The sequence below is a fragment of the Erinaceus europaeus genome, chromosome 4 (assembly GCF_950295315.1).
Source record: "Erinaceus europaeus chromosome 4, mEriEur2.1, whole genome shotgun sequence".
NCBI lineage: Eukaryota > Metazoa > Chordata > Mammalia > Eulipotyphla > Erinaceidae > Erinaceus > Erinaceus europaeus.
The window spans coordinates 99,297,655-99,314,968 of NC_080165.1; the positions used below are offsets into that span (position 1 = coordinate 99,297,655).

Sequence of the window (17,314 nt, forward strand, 5' to 3'; positions counted from 1 at the left end):
AAATTGTGCTGCCAAGAACATGTGTGTACACAGATCTTTTTGGATGGATGTGTTGGTCAGTGACATTCCTGTATGCAAACACTAAGTTAGAAGAAATTGAAATCCAGAAATCAATTCCTTTTACTATAGCAACAAAAACAATCAAATATATAGGAATAAACCTAACCAAAGAAGTGAAAGACTTGTATACTGAAAATTATGAGTCACTACTCAAGGAAATTGAAAAAGACACAAAGAATTGGAAAGTTATTCCATGTTCATGGTTTGGAGAATTAACATCATCAAAATGAATATACTCCTCAGAGCCATATACAAATTGAATGCTATCCCCATCAAGATCCTTAGCACATTTTTTAGGAGAATAGAACAAATGCTACAAATGTTTATCTGGAACCGGAAAAGACCTAGACTTGCCAAAACAATCTTGAGAAAAAAGAACAGAAGTGGAGGCATCACACTCCCAGATCTCAAACTGTATTATAGAGCCACTGTCATCAAAACTGCTTGATACTAGAACATGAATAGACACACTGACCAGTGGAATAGAATTGAGAGCCCAGAAGTGAGCCCCCACACCTTTGGACATCTAATCTGTGACAAAGGGGCCCAGACTATTATATGGGGGAAGCAGAGTCTCTTCAACAAATGGTGTTGGAAACAATGGGTTGAAACATGCAGAAGAATGAAACTGAATCACTGTATTTCACCAAATACAAAAGTAAATTCCAAGTGGATCAAGGACTTGGATGTTAGACCAGAAACTATCAGATACTTAGAGGAAAATATTGGAAGAACTTTTTTCCGCATAAATTTTAAAGACATTTTCAATGAAACGAATCCAATTACAAGGAAGACTAAGGCAAGTATAAACCTATGGGACTACATCAAATTAAAAAGCTTCTTCACAGCAAAAGAAACCACTACCCAAATCAAGAGACCCCTCACAGAATGGAAGAAGATCTTTACATGCCATACATCAGATAAGAGTTTAATAACCAACATATATAAAGAGCTTGCCAGACTCAACAACAAGACAACAAATAACCCCATCCAAAAATGGGGGGAGGACTTGGACAGAATATTCACCACAGAAGAGATCCAAAAGGCCGAGAAACACATGAAAAAATGCTCCAAGTCTTTGATTGTCAGAGAAATGCAAATCAAGACAACAATGAGATATCACTTCACTCCTGTGAGAATGTCACACATCAGAAAAGGTAACAGCAGCAAATGCTGGAAAGGGTGTGGGGTCAAAGGAACCCTCCTGTACTGCTGGTGGGAATGTCAATTGGTCCAACCTCTGTGGAGAACAGTCTGGAGAACTCTCAGAAGGCTAGAAATGGACCTACCCTATGACCGTGCAATTCCCCTCCTGGGGATATATCCTAAGGAACCCTACACATCCATCCAAAAAGATCTGTGTACACATATGTTCTTGGCAGCACAATTTGTAATAGCCAAAACCTGGAAGCAACCCAGGTGTCCAACAACAGATGAGTGGCTGAGCAAGTTGTGGTATATATACACAATGGAATACTACTCAGCTGTAAAAAATGGTGACTTCACCGTTTTCAGCCGATCTTGGATGGACCTTGAAAAAATCATGTTGAGTGAAATAAGTCAGAAACAGAAGGATGAATACGGGATGATCTCACTCTCAGGCCGAAGTTGAAAAACAAGATTAGAAAAGAAAACACAAGTCAAACCTGAAATGGAATTGGAGTATTACACCAAAGTAAAAGACTCTGGGGTGGGTGGGTGGGTGGGGAGAATACAGGTCCATGAAAAATGATGAATGAAATAGTGGGGGTTGTATTGTTAAATGGGAATCTGGGGAATGTTATGCATGTAAAAAAAAAAAAAAGAAGTAGAAACGCAAAGCAGAAATTGACTGAGTTTGGAGTATGGCACCAAAGTAAGAAAGCAGAAGTACACTAGAGTTTGCAGTGAGTACCTCCCTAATACTTCCTCTCCACTTTTCCAAGCTTTGGGTCCATGATTGCTCAACAATTTGTTTGGCTTTGTATGTTAACTCTTTTTTCAGTCACCAGGTTCCAGGTGTCATCAGGATGCCGGCCAGACTTCCCTGGATTGAAGACCCCACCAATATGTCCTGGAGCTCAGCTTCCCCAGAGACCCACCCTACTAGGGAAAGAGAGAGGCAGACTGGGAGTATGGACCGACCAGTCAACGCCCATGTTCAGCGGGGAAGCAATTACAGAAGCCAGACCTTCTACCTTCTGCAACCCACAATGACCCTGGGTCCATGCTCCCAGGGGGATAGAGAATGGGAAAGCTATCGGGGGAGGGGGTGGGATATGGAGATTGGGTGGTGGGAATTGTGTGGAGTTGTACCCCTCCTACCCTATGGTTTTGTTAATTAATCCTTTCTTAAATAAAAAAAAAAAGAATTGAGAGCCCAGAAGTGAGCCCCCACACCTTTGGACATCTAATCTGTGACAACAGTGCCCAGCCTATTAAATGGGGAAAGCCGAGTCTCATCAACAAATGGTGTTGGAAACAATGGGTTGAAACATGCAGAAGAAGGAAACTGAACCACTGTATTTCACCAAATACAAAAGTAAATTCCAAGTGGATCAAGGACTTGGATGTTAGACCACAAACTATCAGATACTTAGAGGAAAATATTGGCAGAACTCTTTTCCGCATAAATTTTAAAAACATCTTTAGTGAAACTAATCCAATTACAAAGAAGACTAAGACCAGTACTAACCTATGGGACTACATCACATTAAAAAGTTTCTTCACAGCAAAAGAAACCACTACCCAAACCAAGAGACTCCTCACAGAATGAGAAGATCTTTACATGCCATCCATCAGACAAGAGGCTAATAAACAAAATATATAAAGAGCTTGCCAAACTTAACCACAAGAAAACAAGTAAGTCCATCCCCAAATGGGGGGAGGACATGGACAGACTATTCACCACAGCAGAGATCCAAAAGGCCAAGAAACACATGTAAAAATGCTCCAAGTGTTTGATTGTCAGAGAAATGCAAATGAAGACAATAATGAGATACCTCTTCACTCCTGTGAGAATGTCTTACATCAGAAAAGGTAACAGCAACAAATTCTGGAGAGGGTGTGGGGTCAAAGGAACCCTCCTGCACTGCTGGTGGGAATGTATATTGGTCCAACCCCTGTGGAAAAGAGTCTGAGGAACTCTCAGAAGGCTAATAATGGACCTACCCTTATGATCCTGCAATTCCTCTCCTGGGAATATATCCTAAGGTACCCAACAGACCCATCCAAAAAGATCTGTGTACACATATGTTCATGGCAGCACAATTTGTAATAGCCAATACCTGGAAGCAAGCCAGGTGTCCAACAACAGATAAGTGGCTGAGGAAGTTGTGGTCTATATATACAATGGAATACTACTCAGCTATTAAAAATGGTGACTCCACCTTCTTTACCCCATCCTGGATGGAGCTTGAAGAAATCATGTTAAATGAAATAAGTCAGAAAGAGAAGGATGAATATGGGATGATCTCATCCTCAGGCAGAAGTTGAATAATAAGATCAGAAGCGAAAACACAAGTAGAACCTGAACTGGTTTTGGTATATTGCACCAAAGTTAAAGAATCTGGAGTTGTTTGGTGGGGAGAGCACAGGTCCAAAAAGGATGACAGAGGACCTAGTGGGGTTGTATTGTTATGTGGAAAACTGAGAAATGTGATGTACAGACTATTGTATTTACTGTCGAATGTAAAACATTAATCTCCCAATAAAGAGATAAAAATTATATGTAATCAAAATATGCTAATAGATTTAAATGTATATCTTAATTTTATGAGAGTGGTAAACTAATACTTCTACAGAGAAAGAATAAAAAATGAATATATGTTCATATTCTTAAATGTTTTCTGTGCAATGGGTAACATTTGTGAAATCATTGGTGCTCAAATAGATTAAATTCTTGTCTGAGGACATACATGGTAAATGATGAAGTTAGACTTTTTTTTTTTTGCCTCCAGGGTTATTGCTGGGGCTTGGCGCTGCACCACAAGTCCACTGCTCCTTCAGGCTATTTCTTTTCCTTTTTGTTGCCCTTGTTTCTTTATCTTTGTTACTGATGTTTTTGTTCTTGGATAGGACAGAGAGAAATTGAATGAGGAGAGGAAGTGTGAGACGGGGAGAGATAAACACTTGAAGACCTGCTTCACTGTTTTTGAAGTGACTCCCCTGCAAGTGGGGAGCAGGGGGCTTGAACCTGGATCCTTGAGCTGGTCCTTGTGAATTGCTCAATGTTCACTATGTGCGTTATGTGTGCTTAACCCACTGCACTATCTTGCGACCCGGTGAATTTTTTTTTTTTTAACTTACTTATAATTGGAGAGTCAAAATCTTCTTTTAGCCTTCTGCTCTAGCTTCCTTTACTCCCACTCTGGAAAAAAGCCTTTTTTTTTTTTTTTTCTACAACTGACCAACAGAGTAGACCTGTCCTCCTTGATCCCTTATGGGTAAGGAGACCTTTTTGTCTGAGTGAAGAGAGGAGTTCAATTTCTATATAGCCTCCCTTGCCCCTTAGTTATAATAATCAACACACTTTTATTATATTGTACCTATTTCATTTTCTGTCAATACAGGGAAAGAATGGAGCTGCTGCCCAGAGAATTGGATTTCCTTTCATGCCTACTGTTACTTTATTTCTACCAAAGACAAAAACTGGACCGAGAGTGAGAAGAACTGCTCAGGAATGAACGCTTATCTGCTGGTGGTCCACTCCAAAGATAAGCAGGTTCTTTCTAGTAGATATATATTTCAATTAATTAATTAATTAATTAACTTTGATAGGACAGATAGAAATTAAGAGGAGGTGGCTGGTAGAGGGGTGAGGGAGAGAGAAAGAGAGAGGTAGAGAGAGAGAAAGACAGAAGACACCTGTAGAGTTGCCTTACTAAGAAAGAATCTGCCTGTATGTGGGGATCAAGGGTTTGAACCCGGATCCTAGTGGTAAAGTGTGCACTTAAATGGGTGTACCACTGCCCTCACCTTTTAGTAGGCTGAATTCTTCCAGATCTTTCTTCTCTGTTGGATCAGAAGGTTTTCACTGTCTGGTATCTTGGTTCTGTGGTAGAAGATTTTTATTGAAATAAATGTAAAGGTATATCTAAACCTTTACATTACTTCCATACTTTCTGCCTCTATAAAACTAATCTCCCACCCCAAAATAAAATGGGGGAATTTAAAATATAATTTGTGAGGCTGAGTGGAAGGATGAAAATTGTTTGGCTTGAAATATCAGTTCATTACTTCAACCTGGAAATGCTCTGTAAATTGATAGTTATGTCAAGTATGGAAGGAAGCTTCAAGCATGAAGTGTCACCAGCAACAATCAGAAAATGAAGTGAGGGAGATTTTGAGGTTATGAAAAGAAAATGATTTTGAATCTGAAGATATTTTCTGTTGATGGTGACAAAGCAAGGGGAAGTGAGCCCAAAATGAGAATGTATTATAATTATGGCTAGAATCACTCCCATATGTATTAAATGTTGCTAAGCTTTGATTGTTTCTGATTCAAATTCCCAATGGTTATGGTATTTAGGAACTTGCATCTTTAGATGCATAGGTGAGGAAAATGGAGTTCTTAACAATGAGACCAGTGTTTTCCTTTTTTAAATCTTCATTGGGTGGAATTAATGGTATATAGTAAGTACAGGTTTTGATACATGTGTAAAATTTCTCAATTTTCTGCAAGACAGTCTCACCCCCAGCCTAGGTGTTCCTTTATTATTATGTACCACAACCAGAAAGCTCCTCTCCCTTTTCAGAGTCCTTGACTTTGCTGTAATACATCAAACCCAGTCCAATTTCTGCTTTGTGTTTTCCTTTCTATTCTTATCTCTCAACTTCTCTCTATGAATGAGATCATCCCATATGCATCTTTCTATTTTTGGCTTATCTCACTTAACATGATTCCTTCAAGCTCCATCCAAGATGAGGTGAAGAAGGTGAATTATCATTCTTTATAGCTGAGCAGTATTCCATTGTGTAGATTGAACAGAACTTTCTTAGTCATTCTTCCTTTCATGGGGATATTACCTAAGGAATGAAATACACTCATCCAAAAAAGGTCTGTGTGTACTTATGCTCACTGCAGCACAGTTTGTAATAGCCAAAACCTGGAGACCAATATTCTTATTGAAAGAGAGTCCACACCATCCCTTTCCTTTCCTCCACATGAGGAAACAGAAAGAAGGCAGCAGTTAGGAACTAGGGAAAGGGCTTTCACTTGACCAGTCTAGACTCCTTTATGGGGTCTTCCAGTTAGCAAAAATATAAGAAGTCAAGTTCTGTTGTTTGCAAAACTACCAAGTCTGTGGTGTTTTGTTACAGCAACTTTAACAGGCTGATACTAACTGTATGCTCACAAGTGATGTGTTTGACCCTACCCTACTTAATTAGAGAAGACTTAGTCCTCTGTGGCTCTTCCTGGACCCCCCCAACCCTTTTTGATTCCCCTTGAGACAAAAAAGAAATAGTCATAACTCCTTTCTTTTCTCCCCTAGGATTTCATTAGCCAGAAAGTGAATTCAAAGTTTGCTTATTATGTGGGGCTGTCAGATCCAGAGAGGAAAAATAATTGGCAGTGGGTCGATCAGACACCGTACAATGAAAGTGCCACGTGAGTATACAGTTGGATGGAAAAATCTTGTCTTGGATCCTGCATGGTCTTTTAGGACATTTCAACTATCAGCTACTAAAATAGAGTAACTTGAATTTATGTCTAAAAGATTAGCTCATTTAAAATTATTATTTCTTATTTTCCAGAATCAGGGACTTACACATGCATGATTTCACTGTTCTCAGGATGCTTTTTTTTCATTCAGAAGTGGAGATAGAAACCAAAAGGGAAAGACAGTACAGCATCAGGATCTGCCCCCTCCCAATCATCATAGCATTTTCCACATGGCGAATGAACTTGACCCTGCCCTGTATGCATGGCCAGGCATACTTGCTACCAAATAGTTACTTTTCTGACTTCACATCATTTTGTAAATTTATGTATTTAATCAGCTCCAAGAAGCCTATCACTCACAAATTGTTGTTTCTCCCATTCTAGAGTTGAAGAGACTTGAATTTAGGCTTGTTGAATGTTTTCTAGCAGTGGTAGCACTGGTCTTTAAACCCAGGGCTAGTTCACACCCAAATCTATGCTTTAAACTACTATATTCATACATCATAAATGGATCTCATGATACAAGTGCAACATGTAGCAAAAATTATGTCTATCAAAATTATAACCATTCAGTTTTACTATGTCCCACAAAAAAGATAGATTCTGATCGTCTGGATTTGTCTCATATTTTATAAGTCTTTTAGAACACAGGGTTGACATGATAGCTCATTTGAACAGTGTGCTTGTTTTGTCATGCACATGACACAGGTTCAAGCCCAGCCCTCACTTTACTGAAGGGAACTTCGCTGCTGTGGTGCTTAACCTCTATCTCTTATCTTTCTTGGTGCCCAGTGATGACAAAACAAAACAAACACACACAAATACCTTAGATGCTCAATTAATTTTAGTGCATTATTACCTTTGATCTTAATATACATTGTGTGATATGTATATGTTTATATTCTTATGTTTTAGGTATAAAAATTGGGAATTTAAATTTGTCCTAGATAACAGAAATTGTAGGAGATTCAATGATTTTTAATGAGTCTATGTACTCTAAAAGCAGTACACTAAAGAAAAAAACTACACCGTTATGTGGCCAGGGCAAAATCTTCATCACTTAAGGGAAGCTATGGGCCTACAGTCCCCTGAGGTAAATAACCACATGGGTGTGAACATATGGAAGGGATCCTTGGGATGTCTGCTGCATGGAGATTGTTTAATGCAATGAGATGATTGCTGATACCTTTGAGGGAAATTCCAGAGATGCAGGTGAGGAAAGTCTGTATGTGATAGGGAAAAGAATGACAGGGGCATGTCTGACCTTGACTTTCAAGTAGTTTAATTCCAGTCTTTTCCCTTCCTACCTCTCCCTCTTTTCAAAGCATTGTTTCAAGCAGCACCCTCTTACTTTTTCTCCATTCAGATTCTGGCACCCAGATGAACCCAGTCAGCCTAGTGATGGTTGTGCTGTACTGCTTTATCGTTCTTCACCAAGGAAATGGGGCTGGAATGATATTTCTTGTCAAGAAACTCACAGGTCAATTTGTAAGATGATGAAGATATACTTATGAATGGAAGATTCTCCATGAGCATGTGGCTTAATTGGTATTCATTCTTAAGAGATAACTCATTTGTTCTTTTTATTCATGTGTCAAAAGAATTTTTCACTAGGTAGTCACCTCAACCAGTTGAAGTAGGGTCAGTATACATATTCAATTACTTTATTCATTAACTAATGAACATTTCCTGAGTATTTTCCATGTAAAGACATTATAGTAGAGCCTTCCAGATAATTAGAGGGAGCATGTATCTCCTCTCCTAATATTTCTTTTATTGATAATTGGCTAGAAATTGCTATAATTGAATGATGTGGGTCTTGCATCTGTTTCAATTGATCCAAAACAAAGTAATCTCAACTGTTCCTTTTGATTTTCAGATAGAGTCATTGCCTTTAATGGAGAATATTGTAGAACAGTGGAAATACAATACATATTGTAGAAGATAAGTTCTTATTTTGAGCCAATATACAACATGGGTTTCTTTTTATTTTTTTAAGTTGAGGACTTCCTTTTTTCCTCTATATATCTCTCATTAAAAACATACATATTTTAATGAGAGATATATAGAGATAAAGGTACAGAGTGAGAGAGGGAGAGAGACTAGAGCATCGCTTCGTTCTGGCGGTGCTGGGGATTGAACCTGGGACTTCAGAGCTCAGGCACCAAAATCAGTTTGTATAACCATTATCCTATCTCTCCAGCCCTGGATTTCTTAACATTTTTGTTTTTAAACTTGGACTCTCCATTTGATATACATACTCCCTTTAACACTATGTGAGAATTCATATAGATTTATGTGCTTTCACTACTTGATATAATTTTTGCTTGGACATAAACATATACATATATAGCTACATAGCTAACATAAATTATATATCATAACATACTGAAAAAGGAATATCAGAGATTGCACACTAAGGATCTAGAATTAGAGAACTGGAAGTTATCGCCACAGAGTTAACAGATTTATATTCATCTTGTATTTTGAGAACGTTTTCTTTGTTTCAGTATTACAGTTTCTATGTATAGCATGCAGCTCAGAATGGTTCCTGCTGTTTCTGTTTTCTCTTTTTACTAAAGTTCTTACATATGCTTTTCTTCTACTATAATATAAAATATAAAGTATTTATAATAAAACCTGTTATCAATTATCTTATTATGGTAATCCTGGTAATGCTGATTTTACCAAGATTATCCCAATGTTCCATCCAGAGATTATGTCATTGCCAGTAATGTCATCGTCAGGATGTAATTTGACACTCATTGTCTGATTATTTCATCTCAATATGAGCTATGTTTACACATACAGGTCTAATCTTATACACTCGATGTAGGATTCTTGATTTTTCCTCAGAAAGCAACTTACATAATAGCATTAGGAGATTTTGAGAAAAAAGTTTTTTTTGGATAGGACAGAGAGAAATTGAGAGGGGAGGGTAGAGTGAGAGAGGGAGCATTGTGGAAAGCTTTGTGAACAGTGAAGAATTGCTTGCAGGTGTCTCTGTCTCTCTCCCTTTCTATCACCCCTCCCCTCTCTATATCTGGCTGTCTCTATCCAGTAAGTAAATAAAGATAATAAAAAATTAAAAAGAAGAGAGAGGGAGCTGGTTTACTAATTCCTGCCACTTCCTACCTGGAGGTAGGAACCAGAAGGTTGAACTTGGGTCCTTGCACATGATAACCTGTGTGCTTAATGGGTGTGCCATTTCCAAGTCCTGGGAAAACTTTATTTCCAATAATCTGCCACTATTATTGCAGTAATATTGGATGGAAAGAAGGAAGTTTCTTTGTCAGAATAGAGAGGGTGTGCTTAACCTGGATTTGAAAGGGAGAATGATGATACTAGTCAGTCCTGGGATTTTTCTTTCTTTCTTTTTTAAATTTCTTTATTGGGGGATTAGTGGTTTACAGCCAATAGTAAATACAATAGTTTGTATATGTGTAACATTTCTCAGTTTTCCACATTTCCATTTCTCAGTTTTTTCTTTGTTTTTATTTATAAACATGAGACATTGACAAAACCATAGGATAAGAGGGGTACAACTCCAAACAATTCCTACCACCAGATCTCCGTATCCCACCCCCTTCCCTGATAGCTTTCCTACTCTTTATCCCTCTGGGTGTATGGACCCAAGGTTATTGTGGGATGCAGAAAGTGGAAGATCTGGCTTCTGTAATTGCTTCCCTGCTGAACATAGACGTTGACTGTTGATCCATACTCCTAGCCTGCTTCTCTCTTTCCCTAGTTGGTGAGGCTCTGGGGAATTGGAGCTCTGGGACACATTCATGGGGTTGTCTGTCCATTGAAGTCTGGTCGGCATCTTGGTAGCATCTGGAACCTGGTGACTGAAAGGAGAGTTAAGATACAAAGCCAAACAAATTATTGAACAATCAAGGACCTAAAGACTGGAATAGTGCAGATGAAGAGTTGGTGGGGTCCTCCATTTTGTAGATAGCTAGTAGGCATATTTAAGTATATTCCAAAGGGCCTGTGGCTATACTTGTTTTTTTTTTTTTTTCCTGAGCCTGAAATCAGATATGCAGGTGGATCCAAGTTATTGTCTGGGGAGATGATGTCATGGCTGGAAAAGGGACAGAAAGCTGGATCAGGGAAGAGAGTAGCTCCCTAATATGGGAAAGGAGTATAAATATTGTTGACTATAAACCCCATCAATTTGATTTGGTCTGGGGCCCATATTCAGCTTAGCACCTATGTGACCTCTTCATCCTTGTAGATCTGAGCTCACATTCTGTTGTCATGAGTAGGAACATTCCAAGATTCCCCATTCCTGGGATTTTTCTTTCCTCACCTCATTTTTTTTTTTTTTCTTCTCTTAAATGTGACTCAGATCCAGTTTTCTTTAGTTTTCCCTGGAGCACTAGAAAACTGAGTGTGTACTACAGGATTTTATTCAGTGTTTTTTTTTTTTTTATATAAAGAGTGGTAGTTAAGGGAAAAAGCATCTGAGCTCCAATCAATAGTCAGAATTTGAAAAATACACTTAAATAATTCTTTTAGATACTAAGTTTTGGCATGGCTTCTGTTTTTCAGGTAGTAGAAAATGCACACACATGTATATATTTAAATATTTTATTTATTTATTAATGAGAGGGAAAGGAGGAGTGAGAGAAAGAACCAGACATCACTCTGGTACATGTGCTCCTGGGGATTGAACTCAGGACCTCATGCTTGAGAGTCCAAGGCTTTATTCACTGAACCACCTCCCGGACCACCACACACATGTATTTTATTGGTTTACAATATTATAAGAATATAGTTACACACACACACACAGACACACGGACACACAGACACACACACACACACATACACACACACACACATACACACACATAACCCACACCCCAGCATGGGGTAACTACATTATTTAGTAACTTATAGCTAAAACACCTTGGCTGTGTTACAGTTTTATATAAAGTGATGAAGCATGTTCAATCACAATGTTATCTTAGAAATATTAGTAACAATTTTAAAATTAGAATAATTTACTGTTGGTGAATAGACTGTGAAATTTGAACGTCTTTTCAATATTATTTAATTCCCATTATCATATAGTGGATGTACTATAATACATCATAAATGTGTGATATTTGTTTACTTATTATAATGAGAGAGAAATTTAAAGAGAAAGACACAGAGTGAAAGATCAAAGCATGGCTCAGCTCTGGCTTATGATGGTGCTAGGGGTTGAACTTGAGACTTGAACTGTTTCAGCCGTGAAATGCTTTTGCACAACTATTATGCTGTTTCACCATCCCAGGTATGTAATTATTAAATAAATACATGATCATTATTATGTACATATACGACTTTTTCTTTTATAAAAGATCTTTATTTGTGTATTAGATAGAGACAGCCATATATCAAGAGGGAAGGGGAGACAGAGAAGAAGAGAGACAGAGAGACACCTGCAGCCCTGCTTCACCACTTGCAGAGCTTTCCCCCTGCAGGTCCCCACCTCATTAAAGTATGCCAGTCTCTTGCCCTTATTCATCTTTTGTCTGACAAATTACTTTGTCTGACAAATTTAGATTTGCAGTGATTGAGGGACGTGTAATAGGAAATAGGTGGGACCAGGGGCTCAGACCTGAGTCCTTGTACATTGTAACATGTGTGTTCAACTAGGTGCGCAACCACCCAGTCCCCATATACTAATGTTAAAAAGTCCCCTGGGGGGTGTAATGCACATGAGAAGCCCCAGTGTGCTTAAAGAAAGGAATTTTAAAAATTACTTTAAGATTACTATTCTGGATGATGGGTGTACAAATGCTTGATCAGGTGTTTGGATGGTGGGGGGAGATACCCATTGAGCATATAGGCTACCTAGATATCCTCCACACCTATTTCCTATTACACGTCCCTCAATCACTGCAAATCTAACTTTGTCAGACAAAGTAAGGACTACAAAAGCTGAATAAGGTCAAGAGACTGGCATACTTTAATGAGGAGTCTTTAGTCACTACCAGGCCACCCCATCACATGGAGCCCTAATCGGGGAGTCCTGGGATACCCACACAGACATGGTGGGCCTAGACCTCTAACAGATCCCTTTCTCCACTGTCACTGGTCATCTCCATCAGGAACAACATAATAAACCCCTTTGGGGCCCTTATAGGACCTTGCCCTCAGTGTGAAACAACAAAGGTAGGGACTCTTCAATTCTCCGAAGGGAGGTTGGATAACCTTCTCTACCACCTGAGGAAGATGGGTCTTGAAATTCGTGCAGCCTGGAATGTTCCTAGCCATGACCACAGAATGCGAGCTGACACCTACAGGGATGCAGAAGTTACATAGACTCCTGTGATGAATATGGGCCCCAGATCAAATTGAGGGTGTTTACGGCTAGCAATATTTATACACTTTTCCCATATTTGGGAGCTGTTCTCTTCCCTGATTCAGGTTTCTAGCCCTTTCTCCAACTATGACACCATCTCCCCAGACAATAACCTGGGTCCACCTGAATGTTAACTGTCAGACTCAGGCAAAATCCAATAAAGTCAGGGGCCCCTTGGAATATACCTAAACTAGACCTACTATCTTTTTCCAAAATGGGAAGACCTCAAATCATCATCTGCAATACCAGTTGAACATACATGCTACCATGCTCAAGGACCTGGGTACAAGCCCCAGTCCTCACTTGCTGTTGTGGGGAGGCATTAAGCATGTCTGTGTCTGTCTTTTCTCTCCCTTTCTTACCCCCAGTTCATTTAAAAAACTTTATTTACTTTATTAATGAGAGATATAGAGACACACACAGAGACCAGAGCACTGCTCAGCTCTGGTTTATGGTGGTGCTGGGGACTGAACCCAGGACCTAGAGCCTCAGGCATGAGAGTCTTTTGCATAACTTTTATGCTATTTCCTTAGCCCTTTCTATCGCCCCCTACCCTCTCAGTTTCTGTCTACCTCATTAAATAAAAGGAAAAAAAAAGAGGAAAATAACCTGCTTGATCACCTGCTTGCTCAAAATTTAAGTCAATGTTATTCTTTTTTATACTTTTTAATTAATGATTTAATAATGATTATCAAGATTATAGGATAAAAGGGATACAATTCCATATGACTCCCAATCACCAGCATCCCATATTCCATCCTCTCCTTTGAAAGTTTCCTTATTCTTTATCCTTCTTTGAGTATAGACAAACTTCTTTATGGGGGAGCAGAAGGTGGAAGGTCTGGCTTCTGTTACTGCTTCTCTGCTGAACATGGACAATGGCAGATTGATCCATACACACAGCCTATTTCTATCTTTCCTTAGTGGGGTAGGGTTCTGGAGTGGCAAGGTGCCAACACATTGGTGAGGTCACCTGCCCAGGAAAGTAAGGATAGTGTCATGGTAGCACCTGCTTGGTGGCTAAAATGCACTAAGATATAAAGCAGGACAAACTATTTTATAATGAGGAACCCAAAGGTAAGAACAGAGCAGGTGGAACTAAGGGTCTTCATGTGGGGGGAGGCTTGGAAGTCTATTCTAGGTATATTCCAAGGGGGCCATGAGATTTCTGTTCTGAGGTCAATGTTATTCTTAAGGTAAAAGGAAGAGGTAATCTGTATGCAGAACTATTTGAAGGAAGTGTGCTTATTTGGCAGATATTCAAATCTGTAAATGAAATTTATTTTCATATTTTATTATCAAATTTATTTACAAGTGAGACTTAGTAAAGGAAGACTTAGGAAGAGGAAGCAGAAACTCTGATATGTTTAATATGGGGGAAATGCTGTTCCCCGTTGGTATTGAAATAATCAACCAGAATGTCTTCTCTGAGATGGGACTCTGCTGGCATTTGAAATTTTTCCAGGGCCTTTGTAATAGGAATCTAGTTTATATACCCTTCATATTTAAATATGGTTTCACACTTCTGGCATTGTTGATTTGGTAATCACCAGTGGTACACAGTTTGAGATATATTCAAGGGTAGATTAAGTGACTCAAGAATGAAAGAATTAAAGTGACAATTCATTTGTGAACCAGTTGTATAATTTTGTGATGAAATTCATTATTTTATGTCCACACGACAGATGTTGTACAACAGTTTAAATCATGGCAAAATGAAACTCTAATAAGGAAAAAAAAAAGTTAAGATGTGAGTGTGACCTGGCTGTGACATCTGTCACCCCATTGACAGCCAGGGTTGATTTGGCTGATGTGGCTGGCTACGCAGGTGTCCCCTTCCTCCCTCACTGCTCCATGTGCATCTGTCTGGAAGCTTAGCCCTCAGTGGAAGAGGATGGTTTTTCCTGAATAGAGACTGACTGGTCTCCAGTCAGTCAAGGGTAGCTGTGGTCCCCTGCTAGAACCTCCAAACAAGCTCTCAAGGAAAAAAAAAAGTTAAGGAATATAGTCTGTATTGTTTATATATCCCCTATTCCTTACACGAAAACCTCAGTGTTTTTTTAAGGGCCATTTTATCCACTTAGCCTGAGTACCTGAGTTGTTTCAACTCATCTGAAGGATACTGATCAATCCAATGCCATCAAACAATAATTCTAGCAGGTGATTTAGTAAATGACATGAAAGAGAACAGTTTGAAACATAAACTCTCAGTTATGACCACAGATATGCTGAGAGTAAAAGGGAGGAAGGGGCAAGAGAAGGATAAATAAAGATGGGTAGGCTGCTAGAGGGAAAGGCAGGCTAATACTGTTTTAAGTAAAACTAATTTTATTTATTTATCTATCTTTAGTTTTAAAATCACTTTATTGGGGAAATGCTGATTTATGCTTATTTGAAGTTCATGTGAAATTATACTCTTGAGCACCACTTCATTAAAAAAGAGAGAGAGAGAGAGAGAGAGAGAGAGAGAGAGACAGAGATCATATCCAAAGAAATCATTGAAGAAAAATTTCTATACCATTCCGGAAGCTGAAAGAAAATACTTATTTCTGATTCCCAATTATTCTACACCAAAAAATGTCATCATTAAGACTCCTGGTGAAAGAAAAAAATAGGCTGCTTGGAAAAGGGAGAAAGTGACATGTAAAGGTAGGACTTGCAGGCTTTTTCATCACAAACTCTAGGGGCAAAGGAAGAGTGGAAACACATATCTAAAGTATTAAAGATAAGAATTGCTAGGTGCAAATGCTCTATCCTGCAAAATGATCCTTCACATATAGATGTTAGACCTGAAACTATAACATCTATAGTAGAAAATACTGGTGAAACATTTCAAGTCCTTCACATCAAATCCATATTTAGAGACTCTACCCCATGGGTAAGTGAGACTAAAACATGATTAAATATACAAGGATGCATACATCTCATTGAAAAGCTTCTACACAACAAAAGAAAACTTCACAAGGCTATAAAAGAAACCCAGAAACTGGGAAAAGATATTTTTACACCAAACTTCTGAAAAGAGATTGACATTAAACACTGGTAAAGAATCCATTATTTCAACAACAAGAAAACAAATAACTCAATTAAAAATGGGCAAATAGACAGTTTTATATTATGTCCTTTGAGACAAAATAGGTGAAACTGGAGGTGTCCTTCACTAGAGGTGATTATACTTAGTGAAGTAAGTAAAGAAGGAAGTGAAAGACAACTACTGGATGGTTTCAATCATATATGGAACAGAGGGAATTGAGACTCATTAACTAGCAAACAAAAAGAACAGTGAGCAAACTTTTCTCTAAGACTTTGTGAGAACTATGGTGGCTGTTTTTGGTAGTGTGGGGGAGCAGAACTTCGGTGGTAGATGTGGTGTGGAACTTTACCCCTATAATATTACAATGATGTAAATCATAAGTAAATTGCTAATAAAAATATCTGTCTTCACTTTGCTTTTCCTATATATAGATTATTGTTAATACTCAGATGGAGAAACTTAACCAGTTGCCCTGCCCTGAGATTAGACAGTGTCAACTGTGTGGCCCATCCATCCCAAGCTACAAGGAGTATTTATCTGTAAGACCTGTGCCTTACATGACATTGCTCAGACACAACAACAGGTGGTTATCCATTACATAGAAAAACATCACAATACATTTCTAAGGGAGGAAACATCGGGGTAAGGGTGTTTGAAACTGTCATTATCCAAATGTCATAATATCAGGTACATATATCAGGAAGTCTGACATCAGGAAACTTCTGCAACAGTAGCTTGCAAACAGTTTTTCTTTCACTGGAATATCTAGTGATTCAGCCCTTGCCTTCATATTTCTTCATCTCTGAGGAGAACAGAAAACAGACAGTGGTGCTTTACAACCACTTCTTCTTGAACTTTCTGATTATCTGCCTCTCTAACCAACTCTGTGGTGAATTTTCTGTATTTCTTTGCAACGTCTCTTTGAATTATCAAGGTCTAGTTTATCATTAGTGTAGTTTCTCTGTCAATGAAAATAGCCTGTTGAATTTTATATATAATTTTGATCCTAGATTGTTCAATTGAGAATGTGAAGATGTTTTGATGGTGATGGAGAGAAAAGCTACGTTGTGGAGAAAGCATGTTAGGAAGCACCACAGAATCCTTGAGTTATGGCAAGGAATTCATCAAGCCTGCCTCTGATATTATAGCACTTTCAGCCTCCCTTGCCTACTCAGGGAAACCAATTATGAACATGTCTATGAGCCTTGATGCAATAGGG

At 38.6% G+C, this 17,314-nt stretch overlaps 1 protein-coding gene across 2 annotated transcripts in view; it reads left to right on the plus strand.

Annotated features, from left to right (window-relative positions):
- CLEC4A (C-type lectin domain family 4 member A) overlaps positions 1-17,314 on the plus strand; it is a 173,096-nt gene that overhangs the window by 38,158 nt on the left and 117,624 nt on the right. The window contains exons 4-6 of one of the 2 annotated variants that reach the window (XM_060190128.1): positions 4,611-4,762; positions 6,534-6,649; positions 8,070-8,251. In XM_060190128.1, the coding sequence (XP_060046111.1) occupies positions 4,611-4,762; positions 6,534-6,649; positions 8,070-8,217 (416 nt within the window). In that variant the 3' untranslated portion in view covers positions 8,218-8,251. Of the gene's footprint in view, positions 1-4,610; positions 4,763-6,533; positions 6,650-8,069; positions 8,929-17,314 lie in introns of those variants that run through there. The other variant, XM_060190127.1, reaches the window with a different exon arrangement.